The sequence below is a fragment of the Helianthus annuus genome, chromosome 5, assembly GCF_002127325.2.
Source record: "Helianthus annuus cultivar XRQ/B chromosome 5, HanXRQr2.0-SUNRISE, whole genome shotgun sequence".
Lineage (NCBI taxonomy): Eukaryota > Viridiplantae > Streptophyta > Magnoliopsida > Asterales > Asteraceae > Helianthus > Helianthus annuus.
In genome coordinates, this window is record NC_035437.2 from 167798885 (window position 1) to 167824186 (window position 25302).

At 35.7% G+C, this 25302-nt stretch overlaps 3 protein-coding genes across 3 annotated transcripts; 1 reads left to right on the forward strand and 2 right to left on the reverse strand.

Moving 5' to 3' along the window:
• Positions 1-143: 143 nt before the first annotated feature.
• On the reverse strand, positions 144-5238 carry LOC110941650 (psbP-like protein 1, chloroplastic). Its single transcript, XM_022183316.2, has 9 exons — positions 5088-5238; positions 4018-4094; positions 3844-3937; positions 3003-3086; positions 2027-2109; positions 1796-1918; positions 1162-1233; positions 647-743; positions 144-415 (listed from the first exon to the last, which is right to left on the reverse strand). The coding sequence occupies exons 2-9, from the start codon at positions 4048-4050 to the stop codon at positions 312-314; spliced, it is 690 nt and encodes a 229-aa protein (XP_022039008.1). The 5' UTR covers positions 4051-4094; positions 5088-5238; the 3' UTR covers positions 144-311.
• A 185-nt stretch (positions 5239-5423) lies between these two features.
• LOC110941649 (pentatricopeptide repeat-containing protein PNM1, mitochondrial) lies at positions 5424-7211 on the forward strand. The gene has a single exon (XM_022183315.2). The coding sequence runs from the start codon at positions 5459-5461 to the stop codon at positions 6995-6997; it is 1539 nt and encodes a 512-aa protein (XP_022039007.1). The 5' UTR covers positions 5424-5458; the 3' UTR covers positions 6998-7211.
• Positions 7212-7909: 698 nt separating this feature from the next.
• On the reverse strand, positions 7910-8653 carry LOC110939315. The gene is made up of 2 exons (XM_022181014.2): positions 8340-8653; positions 7910-8102 (listed from the first exon to the last, which is right to left on the reverse strand). Exons 1-2 carry the CDS (start codon positions 8582-8584, stop codon positions 7910-7912), a joined length of 438 nt encoding a protein of 145 aa, XP_022036706.1. The 5' UTR covers positions 8585-8653.
• Positions 8654-25302: the final 16649 nt, after the last annotated feature.

A 25302-nucleotide genomic window follows, 5' to 3' on the forward strand; every position in this document is an offset into this window, starting at 1 on the left:
CAAAAGTGAAACCTCCGGGACCCAGATACAAAAAGTTTCATTTTGGACTGAAGTGACAAAAGTGGCCTAAACTCGGAGACCATTTTGGCATTTTACTCGGATAAGATATATTGCCTAAGGATTTGCACATAAGAAGTACAAAATTTAGAAAATATGAAATATTATTTAAACACAAATCGAAAGTGATATATAAAGAAAAAGATGCTTAAATTTTAAATTTAATTTTTAATACAATTGCTCAACTATATATGGAAATTGGATATAGCCTGCAGTGTTAACCATGAAGTTGAAACAAAGAATGAATATTCACTTCAGACTTTGAAGATTTTGAAAGAATCAACCACCATGCTCAGTTTGTCTTTCATCTTGCCCCATCGTCTCTCATTCGCGCCCGTTGTCAAGGTGTAGAACTTCCCTAAAAGATAGAAACAAAAGCAGACCAGACTGCATAGTTAGAATATACAGAGGTCGCGATCTTGACCCGTTTGACTTGGGTTGTATTTTATTTCCATCATGACAAATGGGTAAACTCTTAAAACTCGGTTAAAATGGAGACCGTTTAAACACTACAGTAACTATTCATTAAATTCTAAAGGACATATGGCCCGGCCCAGTAAGACCCGACTGGGTTGAGTATGGATTATACCGTTGCCAATGGCGATTGTGCTGAGAGCGTGGCGAGTGAAGTTTGGAGCTTGAGCAACAAATTCGAAAGTGTAATAAGCTTTCCCATCCACTTCATGCTGTGAAATAGAAAGGGTGATAAATGTTTAGTTGTATAAATACGCCCGACCCCCCGAACTTTTCGGCCAGTAGTGTTATATATGTAGTTTTCATATAGAAATTTTTGGGTATATATGTTTTCGACCCCCCAGTTCTATAGAAATTTTTGGGTATATACGTTTTCGAAGCCCCCCCCCCCCCCCGGGCGTAAAAAATTTCAAGCTTCGCCACTGATCATACTTTAAGTTTTATCAAGTAAATAAAGAGAAACAAAAGAAAAGATTATACCTTTTGCGTAGAAAAAACGATAACTATGTTGGACTATGTAAAACGACTAAAACATAAATGTATGGTATATAAAAAGCTAAAGAAATTTGGGAAGTCGTCAAGTCGGTTATGAAACAATGTTGTATATGTAGATGTATTTAAGAATCTAACCTCGGCTGCAGTAAGTAGTTTCGTCTTCTGAGTTGGGGCAGAAAGAACCTTTTTAATTAACGCTTCGGCAACCTGAGAATAGTAAACATATTATTCTAGCATTTCTGAGGATAATAACTAGGGCTGCAAACGAACCAAACGTTCGGCGAACAGTTGCGGAAAGTTCGTTTGTGTTCGTTTGTTTATTAAACAAACGAACACGAACAAGAATTTTCGTTCATTTAGTTAAATGAACAAACACGAACAGAGGTCTCGTTCGTTCGTTTATGTTCGTGAACGTTCAGTAACGTGTTCGATAGTTCATTAGTGTTATTATTTTTACATTTATTTAAATACTTCAAAATTCCAACAAATTAAATATCTAATAAGTGCCCGTGTATTATATATTATGTTCATGAACGATTGTTTGTGTACGCTTGTTTCCATTTGTGTTCATGAACATTAATTTGTGCTCATTTGTGTTTGTCAACGTTCGTTTTTGTTCGTTGCCTAAAATTAACAAACGAACACGAACAAGTTCATTTCCTTAACAAACGAACACGAACATAAAATCCCGTTCGATAAGTGGTCATGAACGGTTCGTGAACACATATATTTTTTAACAAACGAACACAAACATTTTATATAAGCAAACCTCTTGTGGGGAACCAAGGTCTCGAATGTCCTCTTTGTTTGTAGGGAACACGTTAACGCTCACATTTTCTAGAGGTTCGATAACATCTTTAAAAACCTTGTCTTGTCCTTCAACAGCAACTTCCTGGCTCAAGAAAAAGAATAATTAAAAAAAAAAACAAATTATTTTTACTGTTCAAGAAAATTGCAAGATGGTCCAAGAAAAAGAATAAAATAAAAGCATAAAATATACCTGCCATCCAAAGGGATACAAAAACGAGTATCCATCTGTCTTATCTGTGACCGGTAAAAATCCCTTCACGTTTTCTGCAGCAACTGAGTCATATCAAAAGTTTACTCTTAGAAAGCCATGATTATTAATGAGTTAATCTAACAGACAGCATGGAAGTCAAATTTTATCAAGGCGATAAAGGAAATGTAAACCCTAAAAAACTAAACAGGTAAAAATTAATTATATGATATCTTTAACTTATAAATAAAGGGTTGATTTTGTTTTTGTTTAATCTCCAACTAGCTAAAAAGAATGCGGGTCAAACATGTTGAAAGTCACCCAAATTGTAATTTTAATGAATAAACCTCCTAAATAATACTAAGAAATTGCATATTTGTGATCAGCACGCTTCCGTAAAAAAATAAATTCTTGCAAAATAAGTGTTCAGGTTAATCTAACTCGTTATCCTGTGTACAAAACATGGTTTTAAAAAACGTTTGAGGCGTGCGCTTCAAGGCGCGCCTCGAGGCGAAACGACCAAAAAACATGTCTGAGGCGCGCCTCACGGTGTTTCTAATGTATATGCGCCTCAGAGGGGCTGAGGCGCTAAGAAAGTTGCGCCTCAGGTGCGCCTCAGGGGATTTTGGTAGTTGTTTTTGATGTTTTTGACTTTTTGTGTCAATTTCAAGCATTTCATGTCTTTTTTAAGTGTGTTTTTGATGATTTTGATGAATCTGATGATCAAACTAGTTGGTATTATTATGTTTAATATATATAATTTTTATATATATTTATTAATTAATACCGCCTTGGCCTTACGCCTCGTGAGGCGAAGGGAAAACGCCTCGAAACTCGTTTCCGTTCTTTTAAACCTTGGTACAAAATACTCGTTTAGACCCCGAACTTTTTGACAAATCTACCTTCTGACCCACCCGCCCATTTTGCCACAAGTAGCTTTAGGTGAAATAATCATTAATCAGCAGGGAAAAGTACATACACGCTGTTGATTTTTGGCGTGACAAAAGCAACCAAGGAGCAATTGTTACACCGGTGGCAAGCATTTGACGCCTCCCAACTTTATCTGTAAAGCAAAATCTCTGATTGTAACGTATTTCAATAAAAAAGAAAGTAATAAACGTATAATAGCGTTTTTGTTAGTCAAATTCTAAGATCTTATAAACTACAAATGTCTAGCAGACACAATTGTATATAAGGATGCAACCAACAAAAGTTTACATAAAGTGTGGTTAAATCAAGGAAAAATTACAAGTTTTGTCCTTTATCTTAATACCACTTATCAAGCGGTGTCCTTTTTAACGAATTTTCACAAGTTTTGCCCTTCACAAGGAATTTTGTTGCACGTTTTGTCCTTTAGGCTTAACCCAGTTAGATTTTCTTGTTAAATCTTGTCACCCAAGGGTATTTTAGTCTTTTTACCCACTTATTTTAAGAGTCAACCCTAAAATATTTTGTTTTGTTCTTTTAAATAATATTAAATAAATGGGTAAAAAGACTAAAATACCCTTAGGTGACAAGATTTAACAAGAAAATCTAACTGAGTTAAGCCTAAAGGACAAAACGTGCAACAAAATTCCTTGTAAAGGGCAAAACTTGTCAAAATTCGTTAAAAAGGACACTGCCTGATAAGTGGTATTAAGATAAAGGACAAAACTTGTAATTTTTCCTTAAATCAATGTCATTTAATAATAAAGTTCTTTCTTCAATACTAAAACGAAAAATCATCTATTAACTGTACTTGTAATATTTTATATCAAAACAACATAAACTACATAACATGAGTTACAAACTATATTCCAAATGATAATTAAGATGTTTACCTTGTAGAGTGGTAGAAGGTGCAGTTGATACTTGCTCTGCTCTAACAACAAAAGGCACGCCTTTTTTAAACTGACCATTGGTACACAGCCCTAACTGACATAAACGGGCCAAAAAGACATGATGTTGACTTTTGTTTTCCGAAAACGGGCCAAAAGCAAAGAAAAGAGATTAACCTGAGTACAAGGTAACTGTTGCAAAGACAACATCTCTTTGGTTTGCTCTGATTATGCAACGCCTAATAGCAATCACTCTGACAAAATTGTTGTAAAATTCATAGCAATACAGTTAGAATGTAAAACGACAAGTTTTAACAAAATATCGTTCCGCTCGCCATGTGAGGAACAAGTGAGTTAAAAACACCAATTTCATTTCTAGTTCAACAAGATGACACACACGCATTGCCTGTTCATATCCTATGTAGTTAATATCCCGATATATCAACCGATATATCATTGATATATCGGTTATCGGTCCTCTGCCGAGATAGCGGTACAAAATATTGGTCAGAATATCGGTACCGATAATATCAGCGATATTGTCCGATATTTGACCGATATAGAACCGATATTTGATCGATAAATCACCGATTTTCCCGATATCAGTACCATTCTTCTTATTTCTACCGTTCATTTTTCTTCTTATTGCTGCTATTAGTGTTTTAAGTCTTAATTGTTAGTTGTTACTGTTAAATGTTAGTGTTTTAAGTCTTAGTCAGTTCTTACTTGTAACAATTGTTAGTGTTAAATTGCTATATATATAAATTTAGCATGATATTAAAATTACCGATATCCCATCGATATCCCACCCTGATAACCGATATCCGATATTTTACCGCATTAACTGCTTAGTTCATATCTAAGAAACAATTCTACCAAATTCTCTAAATTGTTCAAAAAGCAAACAATGATCAGATTGTTAAAATATACTAAACATGGGTTTCTAAAATGTAAAACAGCATGTTTATCATAAAGTTAATTTCATTGAGGACTTTCATCAAACAACTGGTGGGCACTTAATTACACCATTAAAAATTTAGAATACAATAAACTTAACTCCCATTGAATTGATTCATACACATTAATTGAAAATAGCATTCCCCCCAAATCACATAACCCACAATCGTTAGCAAATTTGGAGTGAAATTAACTAATTTAAAACACCCTGTTGCATGAATAACATTTGAATACAAGAACACATACATACATGAAGCAAAAAACCCAAAAAGATAAGATGAAAACTGTACCTTGTTGGATTTCTCGGCCTATAGAAGCAAGAACTGTGGCCAAAATATGAACAGCAGTTGGATTTTTCAGTTTTATTTTGATTTTATGGCAACCACATCATCACACATACATTATATATCTCATTCTATCCACTTCCTTACATGCCTCCTCTCATATTCCTTTTCCCCCAAAAGACCGTTATACCCTCATAAAACATGGGCACAAAGCCACAAAATCAAACAAGTTGGGGTAAAGTAGTCTTTTTAACAACCGAGACCCAAATTTCCCAATCCGGGTCTAATCCGGATCCAATCCGGGTCAAGTCATTTTAGGTTTTCTTGAAATCTAAGCTCTCATCTTGTCTACTTTCAATTTCTGAAACAATACAACGATGCACAGGTCATCTCCGCCGTTGATGGCGGCACATCTCCGGACCCTCCTCCGCCGCCGCCACTTCTCCTCACCACCACCACCACCGTCGCCGGCGCCACCGTTGCAATCAATCCACCCCCATAAACCCTACTTTTTTTCCACACCCTCTTCACTTTCATTCCCCAAATTCTTCTCTTCACAAACCCACATCCAAGATTCACAACACATTGCTCAATCAATCTCACATGAACTTTTAAAAGACCCAAATGACCAATCTACCCCTCTACCCAGCCGCCTTGATTTAAGCTTCTCTCACATAACCCTAAACCCTAATATCATTCTCACTGCACTTAATCTCTCCCCAGATGCTGGACGCACGGCTCTTGATTTCCACAAATGGGTTTCAACAAGATCTGATTTTGAGCTTACAGACGAATCTTTAGCTTATTTTGTTGAGTATTTTGGCCGGAGGAAAGATTTCAAGGCGACCCATGAAGTTCTTGTTGCAAGTAAAGAAATTTCAGGTGCGAAAACTTTTGAAGCGGTTGTTGATAGGTTGGTTAGGGCTGGTAGACCCACACAAGTGGTTGCATTGTTTGAAAAAATGGAAATTGATTATGGGTTTGTGAGGAATATGGATTCTTTGAAGGTTGTTGTGTCTAAGCTGTGTGATCATGGGTTTGCTAGTTATGCTGAAAAGTTGGTTACTAGTGTGGCTAATGAGTTTTTCCCAGATGAGTTTATTTGTGATACTTTAGTTAAAGGTTGGTGTGTTGATGAGAAACTTGATGAGGCTAGGAGGTTGTCACAGGAAATGTATAGGGGTGGGTTTGAAATCGGGTCGGTTGCGTACAATGCGATTCTTGATTGTGTTTGTAAGCTTTGTAGGAAAAAGGATCCGTTTCGGCTTCAATCTGAAGCAGAGAAAGTTTTGATTGATATGGATGTTGCCGGGGTTCCGAGAAATGTGGAGACTTTTAATATCTTGATTAATAATTTATGCAAGATTCGTAAGACCGAAGAGGCGATGAATTTGTTTGATCGGATGGGGGAATGGGGGTGTCATCCGAATGAGGAAACGTTTCTTGGTTTGATCAAGAGTTTGTATCAAGCTGCGAGAATCGGTGAGGGAGATGAAATGATTGATAAAATGAAATCAGCTGGATTTGGTGATAAACTCGATAAGAAAGCGTACTTTGAGTTTCTCAAGATTTTATGCGGAATTGAAAGGATTGATCACGCGTTAGCTGTTTTTACAAAGATGAAGAAAGATTGTGAGCCCGGGGTCAAGACTTATGATCTTTTGATGGGGAAGTTATGCGCTCATGGGCGTGTAGAAAAGGCGAATGCTCTTTTCAAAGAAGCTGAAAGTAAGGGGCTGCCGGTAGAAGTAAAAGCTTATAAATTGGATCCAAGATTCATGAAGAAACCTAAAGTGGTGAAAGCAAAGAAGCGAGAGACGTTGCCAGAAAAGATGGCGAGAAAGAGGAGAACGCTGAAGAAGATCAGGTTGAGTTTTGTGAAGAAGCCGAAGAAAACGCAAAGACGGGCTTATTAAGCGTTTTAAAAGAGTCTTTATCGGTATGGTGATCTTGTTATCATTGAACTTATTATGTTTGGCTTCTTGTTTCCGTTTTTGCTGTTTGGTAAAACGTTAGACAAAACCTAGAGTTGTTACAAATAAACTTCGAAATAGGTTTGAGATGTTATAAACTCAAGATAGATTTTCTAAGTTGCTTTTTAAACATTGTTCTTTAAAGAACTTTTGACCATTTAAAACAACTTATGACATGTCTGGACTCTGGATATTGGTCATCGTAACTTCTGAAGTATAAACAATGTTGCAACTAGGATTGTAGGTGAGCTAAGCCAAGCTTGAGCTCGACTCAAGTATCTTAGGCTAGTGGGTATGGAGAGCCTCATCCCCAAGGGGATGGGCCGCCACGTCAGCGCCACGTAGGCTCGGCTTGGAGGGGATGGACCTAGGGGGGTGGGGGATGAACCCTTTTATATATATATATATGTATGTATGTATGTATAGATGTGAGTGTGTTAGGAGAGAGGAGAGAGGCACGGCTCATCCGGCTGTGGGGAGTCGGTCTTGCCGAGCCGAGCCCAGGGGGGCGGTGTGGGGGACCGGCGCCGGGCCTCAGCCGGCCCCCATACCCTTTAGTCTTAGGCTAAGCTAAAACTTGACTGGATGGTTTGACGGTTTGATGAAACTCAAGTTTGGGTTATGAATGTTCACGATAACATCGAACTCAAATTGCGCGAATTATATATCAAGCTTGTAGCTTTTTTCCTGACCAATTTTAAATAGAGATTTGCTAGAACCCTTGTTATAAAAAAGTGTGATACGTGAGGCAACCAGAAAAACGCGTCAGAGGTCTTGAAGCGAAGTGATCCCCTGAAGCGTGCAAATTTGTCTAAGGCTGCTGCTTGCTTTTGCTGGCGATTCTTCTATATTATGTTAACCCTTATAAGCTGAAAACACACCTTTGCTACTACTAGCCTGCAAAGGCGGATCAACAATGCGCCTGAAATTATCCCACAAATCCAAGAAACCGTGTCGAACCAGCAACGCATCTCTCATCGTCTCCTCAAACTCCTTCACCATCCCCACCGGCAACCTCTCCGGTAACACCTCTTCCAGTTTCTTCCTGCTGTACACCACAACAGACCAACAATCAACTTCTAAAATCCTAATGTTAAATTTCAAAAAATAAGATGTAACAACTTTAAAAAATCAAATGTATCAACTTTGAAAAATCAACTGTAAATACTTAAAAAAATCAACTTATAGTGTATAATTCATAAAAAAAAAAAAAAAAACAGACATTATTAAGAAACCAAATATCAGAACTACATATCATTAAAAAAAATTACAGACATTATTATACCTAAACTTCATGTAACTACAGGCATCTTTCCGGTTAAGTTCCGATAACGAACCGGCGTTAGTAAATAACGTCCGTCCGTTAGGTCCGATGTCAAGCGTCTTATTACGCTCATCTTCATCTAACAGACGCCTACGGTTTCTTTCATTGGAGATGACGTCATGAACGGCGTCATCAACGGACGATGATGCAACAATATCAAGAAGAGGGAGGGGGAGGTTGAGTCGACTTGAAAATAAGTAATACATACACTGGAGTTATAATTGTACTCGCGGCTGAATTTTTTTAGTTGTAAATAGAACTTCTTTAGTTGTATATGGGGCTTTTTTTCATGCATTTCTTTTATCATCTTACTTATAAGTGTTTTTTTTTTTTTTTAACATAGTTCACTTTGTGTACGTGAGGCCTTGCGCTTTGGTGCGCCTCACGCTTTCTAAAACCAAGCAGGAACATCAACAGTTAATTGCGTGCCAATGAGAGAGATTAGTAAAACATCAATGGTTCTTGACTTTGTTGACCAAACCTGGACTCTGTTCCTACTCGATTCCAGAGTATAAAAAAACATGTTTTGTGCATCTATAAGCACCACTAGCGGCCAAACATTATCCTCATGCTTCACTTCATCTCCTATGTCGTTATCTCGAACGTGTTAATAGTCTTTGATATTACAAACTATGATTGCTCATCTATATGAACCATGTCCTCCTATTGTTCTCGATACCAAATTGTCTTTTGGATGACCCGAATTATCTATTAGACTCACCATTAGTGACTTTATCCAGGACCGCCAAATAACTTAGAAAAAAGGGAAAAAAAGCAATTATCACAACAGCCAAGTCGAGTCGATGGAACGACCTAGGTTCTGACCTTTCTGTGCTCACTTTTCTTGGCACATGTCAATGAAGGATTGGATGGTATTTTCATTTTTATTTACTTTTCTTTTCTCTAAAACAATTACTTATATGTTATATGTATTAGATTATCTCTAGTAACTTATAAAATTTAATTGTTTTTAAAAAACTAAAATCACAGTCGTAGGTGTTTTTTTTTTTTTTTAAGATTCGGATATAAATTCTATAAAAACGATAGATTTTTTTTCAAATTGTTTTTTTTATCTAACATTATCTTATTTGCTAGATGTCAACATTCTACTGGTTTGTTATATATTTTCAATAAAATTTATTATCTAAAAATCTAACATTATTCTAATTTAAAAGGAATTTATAAAAATATCAAAATTCATGAGATTTTTAGATGTATTATAAATAATGTATAATTCTCATTCTATCTCTAATCTCTTTTTGATTTCGTATTTGATTTGACAGAGCATATATGGAAAAAAATTTCCATTAATATTATTTTATATTTAAATAATTTAGTTTAAAAAAAATAAACATTTTTGTTATTTATAATACAATTTTATAGAATAAACTAAAACTTAAGTCATATTTATTTAGTAAAAAAAAAAAAAAAACTAGTCTAGATTGTGGGATGCTAATGAATGTGAAAGGTTGGGTTGGCTTAAGTTGTGTAGATAGAAGAGAGGGAGATTAGTTTTTTTATTATTATTATTATTATTATTAAAAGTTCGGTTGACTTGAGTTGTGAATGCGACTAGTGTTAATGACATGAGTGAATAATAATCCATAACTTATAGTAAATCGGTATTTGTGAAGATGAAAAGTAAATGATATGAAAAATAGGATAACTTGTGCACCAAAGCCTAATTGAAAAGCCCAGTGAATAATAATCCATAACTTTGGTCCAGTTGTTTGGTTTATCATCACTACACATCTCAGGTAAGTTTCCAAACATCTATTTACAACCTCTGCCCATCCGTTTGTGGATGATGAGCAGTGGACATAGACAACTGAATTCCCTGCAACGCAGTGAATTCTTTCCAGAAATGACTGATGAAAATAGGATCTCTGTTAGGCACAATTAGGGATGTGCACGGTTCGGTTCGGTTCGGTTTTTGTGTAAAACCAAAACCGTAACCGAAAGTTCGGTATTTGGTTTTTAAAAACCGTTCGGTTTCGGTTTTTTCGGTTTCAGTTATTTTGGTTTTAGCAACGGTTCGGTTCGGTTTTTCGGTTTTTTCGGTTTTTGAAACAAATTATGTAAGATTCAAAACTTAAAAGTATAATTCAAAGTTTAAGAATCTTTGTTAAATGTTTACATTTAAGTTAATATTTAGTCTTTTAAATTAATATTATTCAGATAAACCTAACCTTCTAATCTATTTTAATGTTTCTCCAAAGTTTTTGTTAAGACGTTTTCTTTTATAATACTTTGAAAACCATTTAATTTTTATATTAAACTTTGTTAGTTCTTGTAAGCAATGGATAATTTTAATGATAAATAAACATGGTAATGTTCTTATTATAAATATTTAACAAACAAGAATAAAATTAATAATTCTTAGTAGCATGGGTAAACACTTAAACAACTTAAACATAAAAATATATAGATTTGGTATACTATTAAAACTTATCGGTTCGGTTCGGTTATTTTCGGTTATTGAAGAAAACCGAACCGAAATTTTCGGTTATTAAAAATCCGAAAACCGAACCGTCGGTTTTTGTTTCGGTTCGGTTTTTTCGGTCCGGATTTTTCGGTTATTTCGGTTACGGTTCGGTTATTTCGGTTTTCTGCTCACCCCTAAGCACAATTGTGGCATGCTAACCATGTAGCTTGAATACATGATCTAGAAATAACTGAGCAACTTGCAGGGCATAATAAGGGTGAGATAGTGCTATGAAATGACTGTATTTAGTAAGTCTATCCACAACAACAAAGATAAGAGTCTTTACCCTGAGATTTAGGTGATCCACCGATAAAATCATAAAATCCATGGAAATATCTAAAAACACATGTTAAGGAATGGGTAAAGGTAACAAAGACTTGATGTTTTGAATGGTAGCTGTGAGATTAAATATATTAATATTATAATATTTAATCTTGTAGCCATTATAATCATTTATATTATATAGATCAAAATATATTAATAACCTATTAATAATTAGTTGGTAATTGTTGATGGACCATATTACCCTTATTAACTAATTAGGTTTCCTCTTGGGTGTATATATAAGGAGATTATTAGAGAGTTTAAGGGTTACACAAGTTAGACAATTTCTCAACCCTCATAACATCATTCTCGGCTCTCTCTCCTAACCGAAACCATCCCTTGTTTCGGTTTCATCACCATCATAACCTTACACTCTAAGGAGGAACCAGATCATCCTGACAAGTATGTCGAACTCAATGGCTGCATCTCTGACTAGATTCTCTGCTGGCCTGTCTGCTGTAACAGGTATGTAATTCATGTTTTCCATAATGTTTAAACAGAACTGATCAACATGTGGTATCAGAGCATATGTTGATAAATCAGTTCTGTTTTCGTATCCATCATTCTGGGATCATAATCTGGAAAACAGAAAATTTTAAAGCCTTAAAAATCTCGGCTGTTTTCGGTTTTTATTTGAGCCAAAATCATTGTTTGAGTAAAGGGTGGTTTATTATGTCACTCGAAATCATTATGGGTAATTTGATATCCGAAATCTGTTAATAAAAGTCATAAAATTCAGGTTTCGGATCCCAGAATTATGTTTTATTTTTTTAGGGTTCATCATATTGTTCTAAGAAAACTCGAAAATTCATTAAGTATTGGAATATAATCCGGATTAGTGGATGTTTTTACTGTTTTGATCTGAATTGCATCTATTAAAATTTTCGAAAACTGTTAAAGAGATAATCAGTTATAATTTTCGAAATCCTTGATAAATTTAGATCAGCAACAAAACAGGAAACACTATCCCACAATCCCTAAAATTTCGAGTTTTCAGTTATCATCACAAAACAGTTGTTAACAGTGACTCGAGACCATCAGATCTCGACTCGAGACCATCAGATTACGACTCGAGACCATCAGACCTCGACTCGAAACCACAAGGTCTCGACTCGAAATCATAAGGGTCATCAAATGTATACAACTCGAGACAAAGGTCTCGACTCGAAACCATAAAGTCACAACTCGAGACCATTGAGATTTCGACAAAGGGCTTCAATCTTCACAACTCGAGACCGTGGTTGCGACTCGAGACCTCATTATGACTCGAGATCTCATAAAATACAGTAGTCGAGACCATGGTTCCGACTCGAGACAAAGGTTGCGACTCGAGACCTCATAACTGACTCGAGATCTCATCATTCAGTCGAGACCTAACTCGAGACCTCACTCGAGACCTCACTCGAAACCTCATTACCTTAGGCTGTTTCATTCGATCCGCGCTAACAGGTGGTTTGCTATTAAATATTTGGTTTTGTTAACACTTAATTAACTAATCAGAATCAGATAATTTTTACAAAACCAAAATAGCTTAACTTGAATGAGCTTCTGATGTATCATTTCTGGCCAAAGCTGATTTAATACATCTATTTATTGTTCAAGTATTATAAAAGTTATGTTGAGTATGCATTACAAACGTGAAATGTCTTAATTCTGGCCAAAGCTGATTTAATTCATTTATGTTTAGCATGCTTGACAAGTGCATAACTAAAGTGATTGTCTCATTTCTGGCCAAAGCTGATTTGTCACGATTACTTTGCACACATACTTAAATGATTACACTTCTGGACAAAGCTGATTTGTTTAAGTAGAATTTTAACTAAGTCTATTATTTTGATGTTAGTAATAGACAATATCACAGCTTCATAATTAAAATGGTCATTTTTTCATGCCTGCCTTAGTATAACATGCCCTTAGATCACATTAGGACTTCTTTCTTAGTATCATAACTTGCTCATCTTATTTCCACTATCAGCACCCAATTGCGGGATTCCACCTTTGACTGGTGATAACTTTGCTGAATGGAAGGATGCCCTCATGCTTACACTAGGATTACTAGACTTCGATTATGCTCTTAGAGAGAATAAGCCAGCGGACCTTACCACTCAAAGTACTACTGCTGAGCAGATAGTTCATGAAAAATGGACTAGGTGTAACCGCATGTCTCTCATGTTCATGAAGCAATTCATTCACAATGCAATTAGAGGCGCTATTCCTGATTCTGAAGATGCTAAAACCTATATGTCTTCTGTGGAGGCTCAATTCAAAGGAATATCAAAAGCACACGCTAGCACTCTTATCCTCAAGCTGGTGATGACTAAGTATGATGGGAGGAGCGGCATTCGCGAACACATCATGATGATGCATGACATGGCCAATAAGCTGAAAGGGCTAGAGATGGAAATCAGTGATGGTTTTCTTGTTCACTTCATCATCACTTCGCTTCCTTCGTCCTATGAAGCGTTCAAGATCAATTACAACACTCAGAAGGATAAATGGACGATGAGTGAGCTGGTCGCTATGTGCGTACAGGAGGAAGAGCGTATGAAGATGGATCGCACAACTGATGTTGCTAACTTCTCAAATTCAAAGTGGATGTTCTCGCGCGAATCTCAGCAATGACTTGTTCTGATTCTACATATTGATCACCACCTCCAGCTCTAAGAAGAGGAAGAACAATTATCAAAGAAAGGATGCTTCAAAAGTCCAAAAGCCAAATCCTAACACAAGTGCACCTTCCAGCTCTAAGAGCTCCTTAGGCAAACCCTATTGCAAGTTCTGTAAGAAAACATGACATAAGCAAAAGGAATGCTCTGACTTCAAGGAGTGGCTGGCTAAGAAAGGTAACGATTTTTTCATGATACTTGAGTCCTTTAATTTAAATGTTCCTGCTAATTCTTGGCGGTTTGATTCTGGTTCTATGGTTCATGTAACTAACTCTACTCAGGGATTCCTTTCAATCCGGAAGCTGGGAAGAAACCAAAGAACACTTAAAGTTGGGGATGATCGGGAATTAGAAGTGAAGGCCATAGGAACATTACAATTATTTTTGAAAACTGGTTTATGTATTAAACTTTATGATACCTTATATGTTCCTGAGGTAACTCGGAACCTTGTATCAGGACCAAAGTTAGACATGGACGGTTTTGTCGTTTCTCATGGTCATCGCAAACTCTCTATTCTCTATGATTCCGTTGTTTATGGTACTGGCATTCTGGATGGTGGTCTCTATAGATTAGAACTAGATGATAATTTTTCCAAATCTTTGTTGTCATATAATATTAATGAATCACTCACAAAGATGGAAAAGAAACGAGACTTAGAGACTTCATCTATGTTATGGCATCAACGTTTAGGCCACATCTCAAGAGAACGATTAAATCGTCTAGTAAAGGATGAAGTCTTACCTCCTCTCGATTTCACTGATTTTGGAACATGTATCAAATGTCTTAAAGGCAAAATGACATCAGCGAATAAGAAAGGTGCCACTAGGAGTTCTAATTTATTAGAACTCATTCACACTGACATTAGTGGTCCTTACCAAATCGCTGGCATAACAGGACATACTTCATTTATCACTTTCATTGATGATTATTCTCGTTACATGTACTTGTATCTTATTAAGGAAAAGTCTAAATCTCTTACAACTTTTAAAGATTATAAAGCTGAAGTTGAAAAGCAATTAGATCGTCAGATTAAAGTTGTGAGATCAGATAGAGGCGGTGAATATTATGGAAGACATACTGATGTGGGTCAAGCTCCTGGTCCATTTTATGAGTTTTGTAAGGGCCAGGGGATCGTGAACCAGTACATCATGCCTGGTACACCTCAGCAGAATGGAGTCGCTGAACGAAGAAATCGTACCCTTATGAACATGGTGTGCAGTATGTTAGCCAACACTAATTTACCATTATTCCTCTGGACTGAAGTGTTAAAAGCAGCTGTTCATATACTCAATAGAGTTCCTTCTAAGTATGTCCCTAAAACTCCTTATGAACTTTGGACAGGAAGGAAACCGAGTCTTAAATATATGAAAGTATGGGGCTGCATTGCTGAAGCAAAACTCTATAATCCTTTCCTAAAGAAACTTGACCCTAAAACAGTTACCTGTTTCTTTATCGGGTATCCTGATCATTCAAAGGGTTATCGTTTCTATTGTCCTTCCCATGTCACCCGCATTGTTGAAACCAAGCGTGCTGCGTTCCTGGAGGATTTCAAGGTCAGTGGGAGCAGTACCAACCCTTACGAAGAATTGCAAGAAGTACAAGACGCGGGGGGGGGGGGGAGACTCGTCGCTTACCATTACTCCGTTTACTCCTCTAGTACCCCATGCAATAACTACACCTGAAGCCACTGCACAAACTCCATCTCCACAATCAGAACCCATTATACCTCATAACGAAGGCACATCAAACGCTCAAAACCAAGACAACGTTGAACCCGATAATCAACTCAGGAGGTCATCTAGGCAAAGAAGGCCTACTAATTGGGATGATTATGTTACCTACCTGACTGAAATGGATGCTGGAAAGCTCAATGATCCTATCTTTTATAATGAAGCCATTAGCAGTGATCAGTCTTCTGAATGGAATAAAGCAATGATTGATGAGCTTGAATCCATGAAGAAAAATGACGTTTGGGATTTGGTAGAATTACCCAACGGTGTCAAACCTGTAGGTTGTAAATGGGTGTTCAAAACAAAACTAGATCCGAATGGGAACGTTGAACGCTATAAAGCGAGATTGGTTGCAAAAGGCTACACTCAGAAAGAGGGAATTGATTATCAAGAGACGTTTTCACCTGTCTCTCGTAAAGATTCATTAAGGATCGTTATGGCCCTCGTAGCTCATTTTGATTTGGAGCTGCATCAGATGGACGTCAAAACCGCTTTCCTTAATGGAGACTTAGACGAAGATGTTTACATGAAACAACCTGAAGGCTTTAAACCTGAAGGTCAGGAGCATCTAGTCTGTAAGTTAAAGAAATCCATTTATGGGTTAAAACAAGCATCACGTCAATGGTACCTCAAGTTTGATGAAGTCATGAAGAGGCAAGGTTTTATGAAGAATCAAGTGGATCAATGCACCTACCTCAAAATGAGTGGGAGTAACTTTACTATACTTGCCCTTTACGTAGATGATATTCTATTGGCAAGCAATAGTTTAGACATGTTGCATGAGTCGAAGCGGTTACTCTCGCATAACTTCGACATGAAGGATCTTGGAGATGCTTCTTACGTCATTGGCATCGAAATTCACCGAGATAGACACAAAGGGATCTTAGGATTGTCTCAAAAGACTTACATAGATCGTGTCCTTACACGTTACAACATGCAACAGTGCAAACCCTCCGTCGCTCCAGTAGTTAAGGGAGATGTTTTCGGTTCATTCCAGTGTCCGACAACAGAGGCTGAAAAGGAGCAAATGAGCCAGATACCTTACGCGTCAGTAGTCGGGAGCCTGATGTATGCTCAAGTCTGTACTCGCCCAGATATCGCTTATATTGCTGGAATGCTAGGCCGTTATCAGACTAATCCTGGCCTAGATCACTGGAAAAGCAGCTAAGAAGGTCCTTAGATATCTGCAAGGGACGAAAGACTATAAACTGACTTATAGAATAAGTGATCACTTAGAAGTGGTAGGTTATTCTGATTCTGACTTTGCCAAATGCAAAGATGACAAGAAATCCACTTTGGGCTACATTTTTATGTTAGCAGGCGGACCTATCTCATGGAAGAGTCATAAACAACAGTTAACTACAACTTCCACAATGATGGCAGAATACATTGTTGTTTACAACGCAACCTGTCATGGAATGTTGCTTAGAAATCTGATCACTGGACTCAAAATCGTTAATTCCATTTCTAGACCATTGAAGCTTTATTGTGATAACTCAGCTGCCGTTAGTTTCTCGAACAGTAACAGTTCGACTGGAGCTGGTTTATATCTCGAAACAAAATATTTGTTCGTACGTGAACGAGTTGAGGAAAACAATCTTTGTATCGAGTATATTAGTACTAAAGATATGCTTGCGGATCCGATGACTAAAGGTCTCCCACCTAAAGTTTTCGAAGAACATGTATTGAATATGGGACTTACTAAAGACCTTATTTAATGGCATATTGTACTAGCTTATGTTTTAATTAATAAAATTTCCTTAGTTTGATTTTGTATGTCTCTAACATATGTTCTGCTGGTGTAATGACATATAGACAAATATAGATACAAATCAGACGCTAAAGGGCTTATAAGTATTTTGATCATAACTATTAGGTTTTAAATTGAGCTATAGTATGACTAATGGGGGTCCTGAGTCGAATGATGATTCAACGGCTGTATTTCTCTGCTATAGTTCTTGGTTTAAAGCTAAAATGAGTGTTAACTCCTGGCCAGGCTCATCTAATACTCATGATAAATGATTACTCGGCTAAGTGGGAGAATGTGAGATTAAATATATTAATATTATAATATTTAATCTTGTAGCCATTATAATCATTTATATTATATAGATCAAAATATATTAATAACCTATTAATAATTAGTTGGTAATTGTTGATGGACCATATTACCCTTATTAACTAATTAGGTTTCCTCTTGGGTGTATATATAAGGAGATTATTAGAGAGTTTAAGGGTTACACAAGTTAGACAATTTCTCAACCCTCATAACATCATTCTCGGCTCTCTCTCCTAACCGAAACCATCCCTTGTTTCGTTTTTATCACCATCATAACCTTACACCCTAAGGAGGAACCAGATCATCCTGACAAGTATGTCGAACTCAATGGCTGCATCTCTGACTGGATTCTCTGCTGGCCTGTCTGCTGTAACAGGTATGTAATTCATGTTTTCCATAATGTTTAAACAGAACTGATCAACAGTAGCATGTAACCCGAATGCCCAGCTTCTTTATGACAGATAGAAATAATATCCATTTGGAGAATTTCATCATGTCCCACTATAATCTTTTCGTTTTTAAACAAGGCCTGATTATTCCAAGTGAACTTGGAATTGCTTCCACCAGCTTTCAATTCTTGCAACACAGACTACAACTTAGGATAACTGGACCAAGAAGATTGAATTCTGGTCTATAGGGCAGGATCAAAAGTGATTAGAGTGAGAGTCATTAAAGATGGAGAGTGAACTCTAGATAAAGCATTAGCAACATTGTTCTCACAGCCCTTCTTGTACACTATATAAAAATCAATGCAAAATATCCAGGAGCTATCTTTTTTCTTAACAATAACTAATGGAGCAGGAAACAGACTAGTACTGCCCATAATTACCCCTGTGTCTAACATTTCTTTAGTCAGCTTTTCAATGATATCCTTTTGAGTAGCTTGGTACCTATAAGGCTTAAGGTTGACCCCTTTAGATTCATCTTTTAACTATATCCTATGGTCACATTCTCTTTTAGGTGGTAGGGCAGTAGGTATTTAGAACACATCTTCAAATTCTGTTGGTAGTGACTGTAGTTGATCATCATAGTTCATGTTTGTTACGTTTGTATAGTGTTGAAATTTCAGTTCAGTGTATAGTTGTAAGCTAAACAGATTGGCCTCTACCATTATCTGGTTGATTTAGCAGTGTATGCATGAATTAGCTGAATAGATAAACATTTTATTATCATCCATTCCCTTGAGCTTACACTTAAACTATGATCATGAGATCCATAAAATTCCACATAACAGACCCTATGGTCATCAACCACTACACTCCTAAGACCATGGCATAGTTATCTAAGACTTATTAGTTGTGTTCTGGATCTTGGCCAAATAAAAAGCTTCTTTCATCGTCTTTGGCTGGAACATTCTCACTGCTTTGAGCAATTTACTAATAGCATATGGTTCTGGTATGGTGACCTTAAGCAAACACGCATCAAATGCATCACCTAGTTTGGGTCAATGAATAAATTGTTCCCATTGCATCTTCAAATAGAATCGGTGAAAATCGAGACACAATAGCTTGTGAGTACTCTTTACATGTAATTTCTGAAATCAGCACTGACTTTGTCTTCAAGGAGGCTTGATGTCACTTAACTGTCGTCCCTTCAACGTGAATCGCAGCATATCGTACCTTGAAATTACATTGAAGAAGTGTTCACACTTATAAACCCAATCATCCACTTCATTACCATCAAACTTTGGGAAATCAATCTTCCCAATCCTGTGCGATCTTTCATTTCTGTTAATAGGACCAATTATGGAGTTATTAACCTCATCGTTGCTTGTTGGTCCATTAAACTTGGATAATAATGCTTGAACATTCACATTAAGATTTGCAATTGTTTGCTCAGATTTCTGCATAAATGCATCCACCTTAAGCAGAGTAACAACATGATCTTCCACTGTTTTTCAAGACTCGATTTCTCTAAATCCGATCTGTTGTGAGTTGTCATTGTTCACAATTTACGGTCAATTTTCTAGGGTTCTGGTGAAATTGAAGGGTTTTTGATGAAAATGAAGGTTGAATTGATCGAATCAATGATCAATGACAGATTTGAAATGAATTACGGGTGAATTTGACCGATTCAAAGATCAAATTCGATGAAATGAATGGAACGTTTTATCAAAATCACACAAAAAGTTGTTGATTATGACGAATCAAGAGCTTTGCCAAGGTTGATACCAATGATAGATGGAAGATGAAGAAGAAGAAACACAAAAGACGAATTAGGTCACAACGGTCTAACTGTCTTATTAACGAACCCAACAGTTTATACATCAACCTATCCAACTAACGACAATGACTACCCTTGACTTATAACTATCGTACATATTGGTCCCTGTCACTGGAACTATTACCATTGTACACTTTTAACCCGTCTACTTATTACAACGTATCATATAGGTTAGTGGCGTAGTTTGCACAAAAGTTCAGCGAGGGGCATGGGACCCAATTTTTTCTTCTGTATCGTTATGTTTTGGGTTATATGTTTGGGCCAACTTTTCAATTTGTGTCAGATCAAACAACAATAACTCCAAACATCTAATGATTCTTAATTCATTCAAAGGACCGCTTTTATCTTGGTCCACCAAAATAAATTTAGAAGCAAGACCTAAATTAATTTATATTGTTCCAAAAAATATCTTGTAAGATCCTGGTCCAAAATTATAATTCCAACGATCCAAACTCAATTTCTAAGCCTAAGTTGATGTACTAATCTAGCAGCCCAACAATCATTTAATTTGAACTTCAAACATGGACATCACCAGCCCAACATGAATTTACTAAAACTTACTGCCCACTTGAAATGTTGAACAGCTTCTGCCCACAGAAATAGTTTTTTGGCCGCCCAATATCAACAAAAATATGTCGGTCACATTTTAATAAAATCTCAGCCACACATTAAAACATAACCCTACATTTTTAAAAATCTCAGCCACACATTAAAACATAACCATAATGCATTTTCTTTTTGTTCAACCAACCCTTAGAGCTTCACAACGGTTGGGGGTGGTCCCTCTAATAGCCCGTCTAACCAGTATATTACATCATTCCAAACTATCATCACTTCAAACTCTCACTTTTCCCTCAAACAATAAACTATTCCAAACCTCCTCAACACACCTCACTTTTTACTCTTTTTACACTATTTTTTTTTTCGAACGGCTCATTTTTAAACTAATAAACAAAAAAAAGAGAGAGAAAACATAAAAAAGTGGGTGGTCCTCACTCCTTCCAAACCAAACCGGTCCGCTCCACCAGACTCGCTCTCTAGGATCACTCTCCTCCAACGGTTTTGGTCCACCTTCCTTGGTCCGATTGAGCAGACCGCCCCAACAGACCACCCGTTAGGTGTGCATTTATTTCTAACACCTTCTTTCTTTACAACATCAAAAAAAAAAAAAACTCTCATAAGTAGTACACTCTCAAATTCCTCTTTCTTTACAACATCAAAAAACCAAAGTAATAAACTCTCAAATTCCACAGCCACCACACATATAACCACCTTTCTTCTACTAATAGTTCCAATCGCATACAGTCAACAGAAACACTACAACCTCGATTCAAAACTGGTCACTAGTAAAACATATAACGAAGAAGCATTAAACTCACAAGAAATTCGTTGGAATTTTAGATCTAATATTCTTCTATATTTCTTTTGTTATTTTTTTAACCAGAATCCTAAATCCGCTAAATTCTGGATTGTTTTGAAGGATATCGTTGAATAGAACTAAATTTATGATTTTTTATAACTCAATAGATATGACTACGTATAAAAAAATTTTGACAAGAAAATTGGCGGGGGCCGTGATTTTTTAGACAAAATAATTGATGGGAGCCGGAGTCAATACTTACAAATTTTTGGACGGAATACCAGAAAATTAACGCTACTGAGGTCGGAGCACCCCTGGCCCCAACAAAGTTGCGGCCTTACCATAGGTAATCACACAATTCGTGCATGTATCAAACCTAGACAACCTGGATATGTTGTTATAGTGATAGACACACCGTTTTAAATAAGTTATATGTAGCATTGTGTAAATGTTGGACGTACTAAACTTTTTTTACACAAAAGCCATTTTCCTAGTTTAAAAAAAAGTAGTATCATACGCAAAATCTATCTATACTATGTAATAAAAGAAACATGTTTTGGGACACTTGTCATGCTCTCATTTAATTGATTAAAATTATTAATAATACTAAAAATAATAATATTTTTATCTAAATTAATACAAATTCTTGTTATTAATAATATTTAATCAAATCTAAAATCTAATCTAATACAAAATTTTATCATCAATAGTGGTTTGGTATTTTGCAAATTGATACTACGTACATGATAAGTGTTTAAATTATATGTGTTTAGTATGTTTTATTGACGAAAATTAATTATTATTGTAAGCTCAGAGACTATATGGCATTAGTAGAAGGTAAAACATAAATTTAAAAAACCAAAACTTAAAACTTCTCAAAACTCATGTTGAAAATGGTTTTCTTGAAACATTTAAAAGCTGCTATATACGCTCACGCCGCTAGAGTTTCGTCGATTAACACATGTCTTCGCCGAAACCGCTTATGCACGGTGCGTTTTGGTGAAAAATCTATACTATATAATAAAAGAAACTATTTTATGGACACTTGTCATCATATTAGGCAATGCCATATGGATAATTATTATTTATTTTAATATCTTCTAATTAGTAATAGATAACCCTCTTACTAAATATTATTTAGTTTAATCTCTTAGGGCATGTGTAGTCATAAAGCCCTCAAAGGGGCGTTATGCGACATGTGGCATGCCACGTCAGCAAGTGGCTTTATGGGGCGTTATGCAATTTGAGGCCGTAGTCATAAAGCCCCTGTGTAATCATTACTCAATTAATTTAATTTTCAATTTTTTAAATAATTTATAAGTTTTATAAAATAAAAAAACATTTCATTAAATAAAAAACACTACATTAAAATTAAAAAAAAGTTACACTAAAAAAAAAATTACACCTAAAAAATAAATTTATTCTTCGGTGTCATCTTCGTTCTCTCCTTCTTCCTCTTCGTTTTCTCCAGCATCTAAACCTACGTCTTCAAAGTTCCCGTCTTCGAATTCCTCAACCACTTCTTCCTCGGAATCTTCGTCGTGATCATTGTTTAATCGAATTGGGCGAATCGCCCAAGCATGCTCAACCAAATCCGCCTTCAACGTGTTATGTATTTCTCTAGATCGCAGTAGTTGAGCATTTGCGAGTCTCTCTTCCGTTGTCGCTTGGGCTACTTCGACCAAATCTTCGGGAATATAGTTTTGGCATATCGCTTTTCCATCATCCTCAATGATCATATTATGCAAAATGATGCAAGCATACATGGCCATTCGTATTTTATCCTTATGCCACATGCGATAAGGATTTCTGATAAAATGCCATCGTTGCTGTAGAACCCCAAAACACCTCTCGATGTCCTTTCTCGAAGACTCTTGTAATTTTTTAAAATACTTTCTTTTTTCATCGAAAGTTTCAGAAAACGTTTTAACAATAATCGAATACTCAGGGTAGATACCATCGGCCAAGTAGTAGCCATGCTCGTAATCGTTCCCGTTTGCATGGAAACCGGCCTTTGGTATAGTTCCAGAAATGTAGCCCTCTATTAATGGTGAAGCCTCTAACGTATTAATATCTTCAAATACTCGTCGTTGATGTCGTACGTGTTTCCGTATGATAATACGCGTAAGGCGGATGTGACCTTTTGAATTGAGGTGAAGCCTAGATATCCTCGTGCGTCCATTCTTTGCTTAAAGAAATCATACCTATTTTCCAAGTCATTATTAATGCGCAAAAATAACCTTTGGCTCATCCGAAAACGTCGTCTAAAAACATTCGGTCCGTGGACCGGTGCCGCATCAAAATAGTCTTTCATCAAACGCTCGTTCGCGGCTTCACGATCTCGCAAGATATAGGTGCGTCGCAAGATGGGTCGTGGAGGGGGAGTAGGCCGAATGTGCTCAAATGCTTGTACCACAAAAGTACATGCACTCGTAACCGCTTCTTCCTCGGCCGCGTCTTCGTCGGGCGAAAAATATCTTTGGTAAATTTCGGTGAAAGAGTCTTCCGACGGGGAACCCATTTTTTTTATAAGGTGACACTAGGTTTTTTAAAAATATATAGAGAATGAGAATGAAAATGTATTGAGTTGTAAAAAAAATGGAAGAATATGAGGGTATTTATAGTGTGAAAAGTATAAAAAATTGATTTTTTTTTATATATGACCGTTATTCAACGGTCAAAAAATTAAAAAATTCTCCTTCTCGCGCCGCGATAAATTTCACGCCGTTCTTTTTTTTTTGGTCATGGCGCCGGGGGGGGGGGGGGGCGGTGTGGGCAGCGCTATATTGGCGCTATGGCCCATGCTCGCGCCCCACTACGTTTAACCTTATGAATAATTATTATTTAGTTTAATGTATTTTAATTAATTATAGAAACTCTCCTACTAAATATTATTTAGTTTAAATTTAATGTATACTTCTCATTATAATATTATATTTATTACGGGTTTTTTTAAATATAATTTATATTTTTATTATTTATTTTAATCTTTTCTAATTAATTATATATAACCCTCCTACTAAATTTTATTTAGTTTAATCTCCTATAGATAATTATTATTTAGTTTAATGTATTTTAATTAATTATAGATAACTCTCCTACTAAATATTATGTAGTTTAAATTTAATGTATACTTCTCATTATAATATTATATTTATTACAGGGTTTTTTAAATATAATTTATATTTTATCACTCAAATATCTGCTTATTTGCTTCTTGAATAACATGTTTGACCATTGTATCTTCTTTTCAATAATCATCTCCGTAATCACCATATCTATGGCGTACCGAGTATATCCATTAGTTTTTTTTAAATATAATTTTCTTATTATTTGGTATATAAAATAATATTTATTCAACCCGTATAATACATATGGTTATAAAGATACGACTTTTTTTATTTGGTATATAAAATTACATTTATTCAACCGGTACAATACGTATGGTTCTTATAGATATAAATTTTTAATATTTAATATATAAAATTACATTTGTATAAACCATGCAATAAAAGAGGTTTTTAAAGATATATTTTCATATTATTTAGTATATAAAATTCGTTTATTCAACCCGCGTAATACACGGGATTATAACCTAGTAAATATCATAAACTATCGAATTTACTTATGGTATGAATTTCTTTTAAGATAATTATTAAAATACATAAAAATTATTTGAGTTTGAAAAAGGTGGTGGAACTAAGTTTAAATAGAAAAAATTAAAATTTACATTTGATTTCTTTTCTTTCTTTCTTTTTTTTTTTTTTTTTTTTTTGTGTGTGTATTTAAGTTTATATTAACTACAATATTCAATATTGTCATTGTACGTATCTTATTTATTGAATTAATATAAGGGAAATTGGTTTGTAATAATCTCATCTAGATTTTATTGGCCATTAATAATCTTACCTCAGAATATTTCCCCCACCAGTCCCACCTTTCACCTATTTTTACTACAATGGTTCCCCGTTAAAAAAACTTAACGGAGTTAAGCTTTTTTTCCAAATTACAAACAGATTTTTAGGGTTTTTGATTAGAACAACGATACGATTCCATTGATGTAAAACTTGCCTCAAA

Excerpts from the sequence above, each read along its gene's own strand:
- LOC110941650 (XM_022183316.2), bottom strand. The coding sequence starts at position 4,050 with ATGTTGTCTTTGCAACAGTTACCTTGTACTCAG. Across the intron at positions 3,938-4,017 it reads AACAGTTACCTTGTACTCAG|TTAGGGCTGTGTACCAATGG; the intron begins GTTAATCTCTTT and ends CGTTTATGTCAG. Across the intron at positions 1,234-1,795 it reads ACCTTGGTTCCCCACAAGAG|GTTGCCGAAGCGTTAATTAA; the intron begins GTTTGCTTATAT and ends TACTATTCTCAG.
- LOC110941649 (XM_022183315.2), top strand. The coding sequence starts at position 5,459 with ATGCACAGGTCATCTCCGCCGTTGATGGCGGCACATCTCCGGACCCTC.
- LOC110939315 (XM_022181014.2), bottom strand. The coding sequence starts at position 8,584 with ATGTATTACTTATTTTCAAGTCGACTCAACCTCCCCCTCCCTCTTCTT. Across the intron at positions 8,103-8,339 it reads TGTAGTTACATGAAGTTTAG|CAGGAAGAAACTGGAAGAGG; the intron begins GTATAATAATGT and ends TGTGGTGTACAG.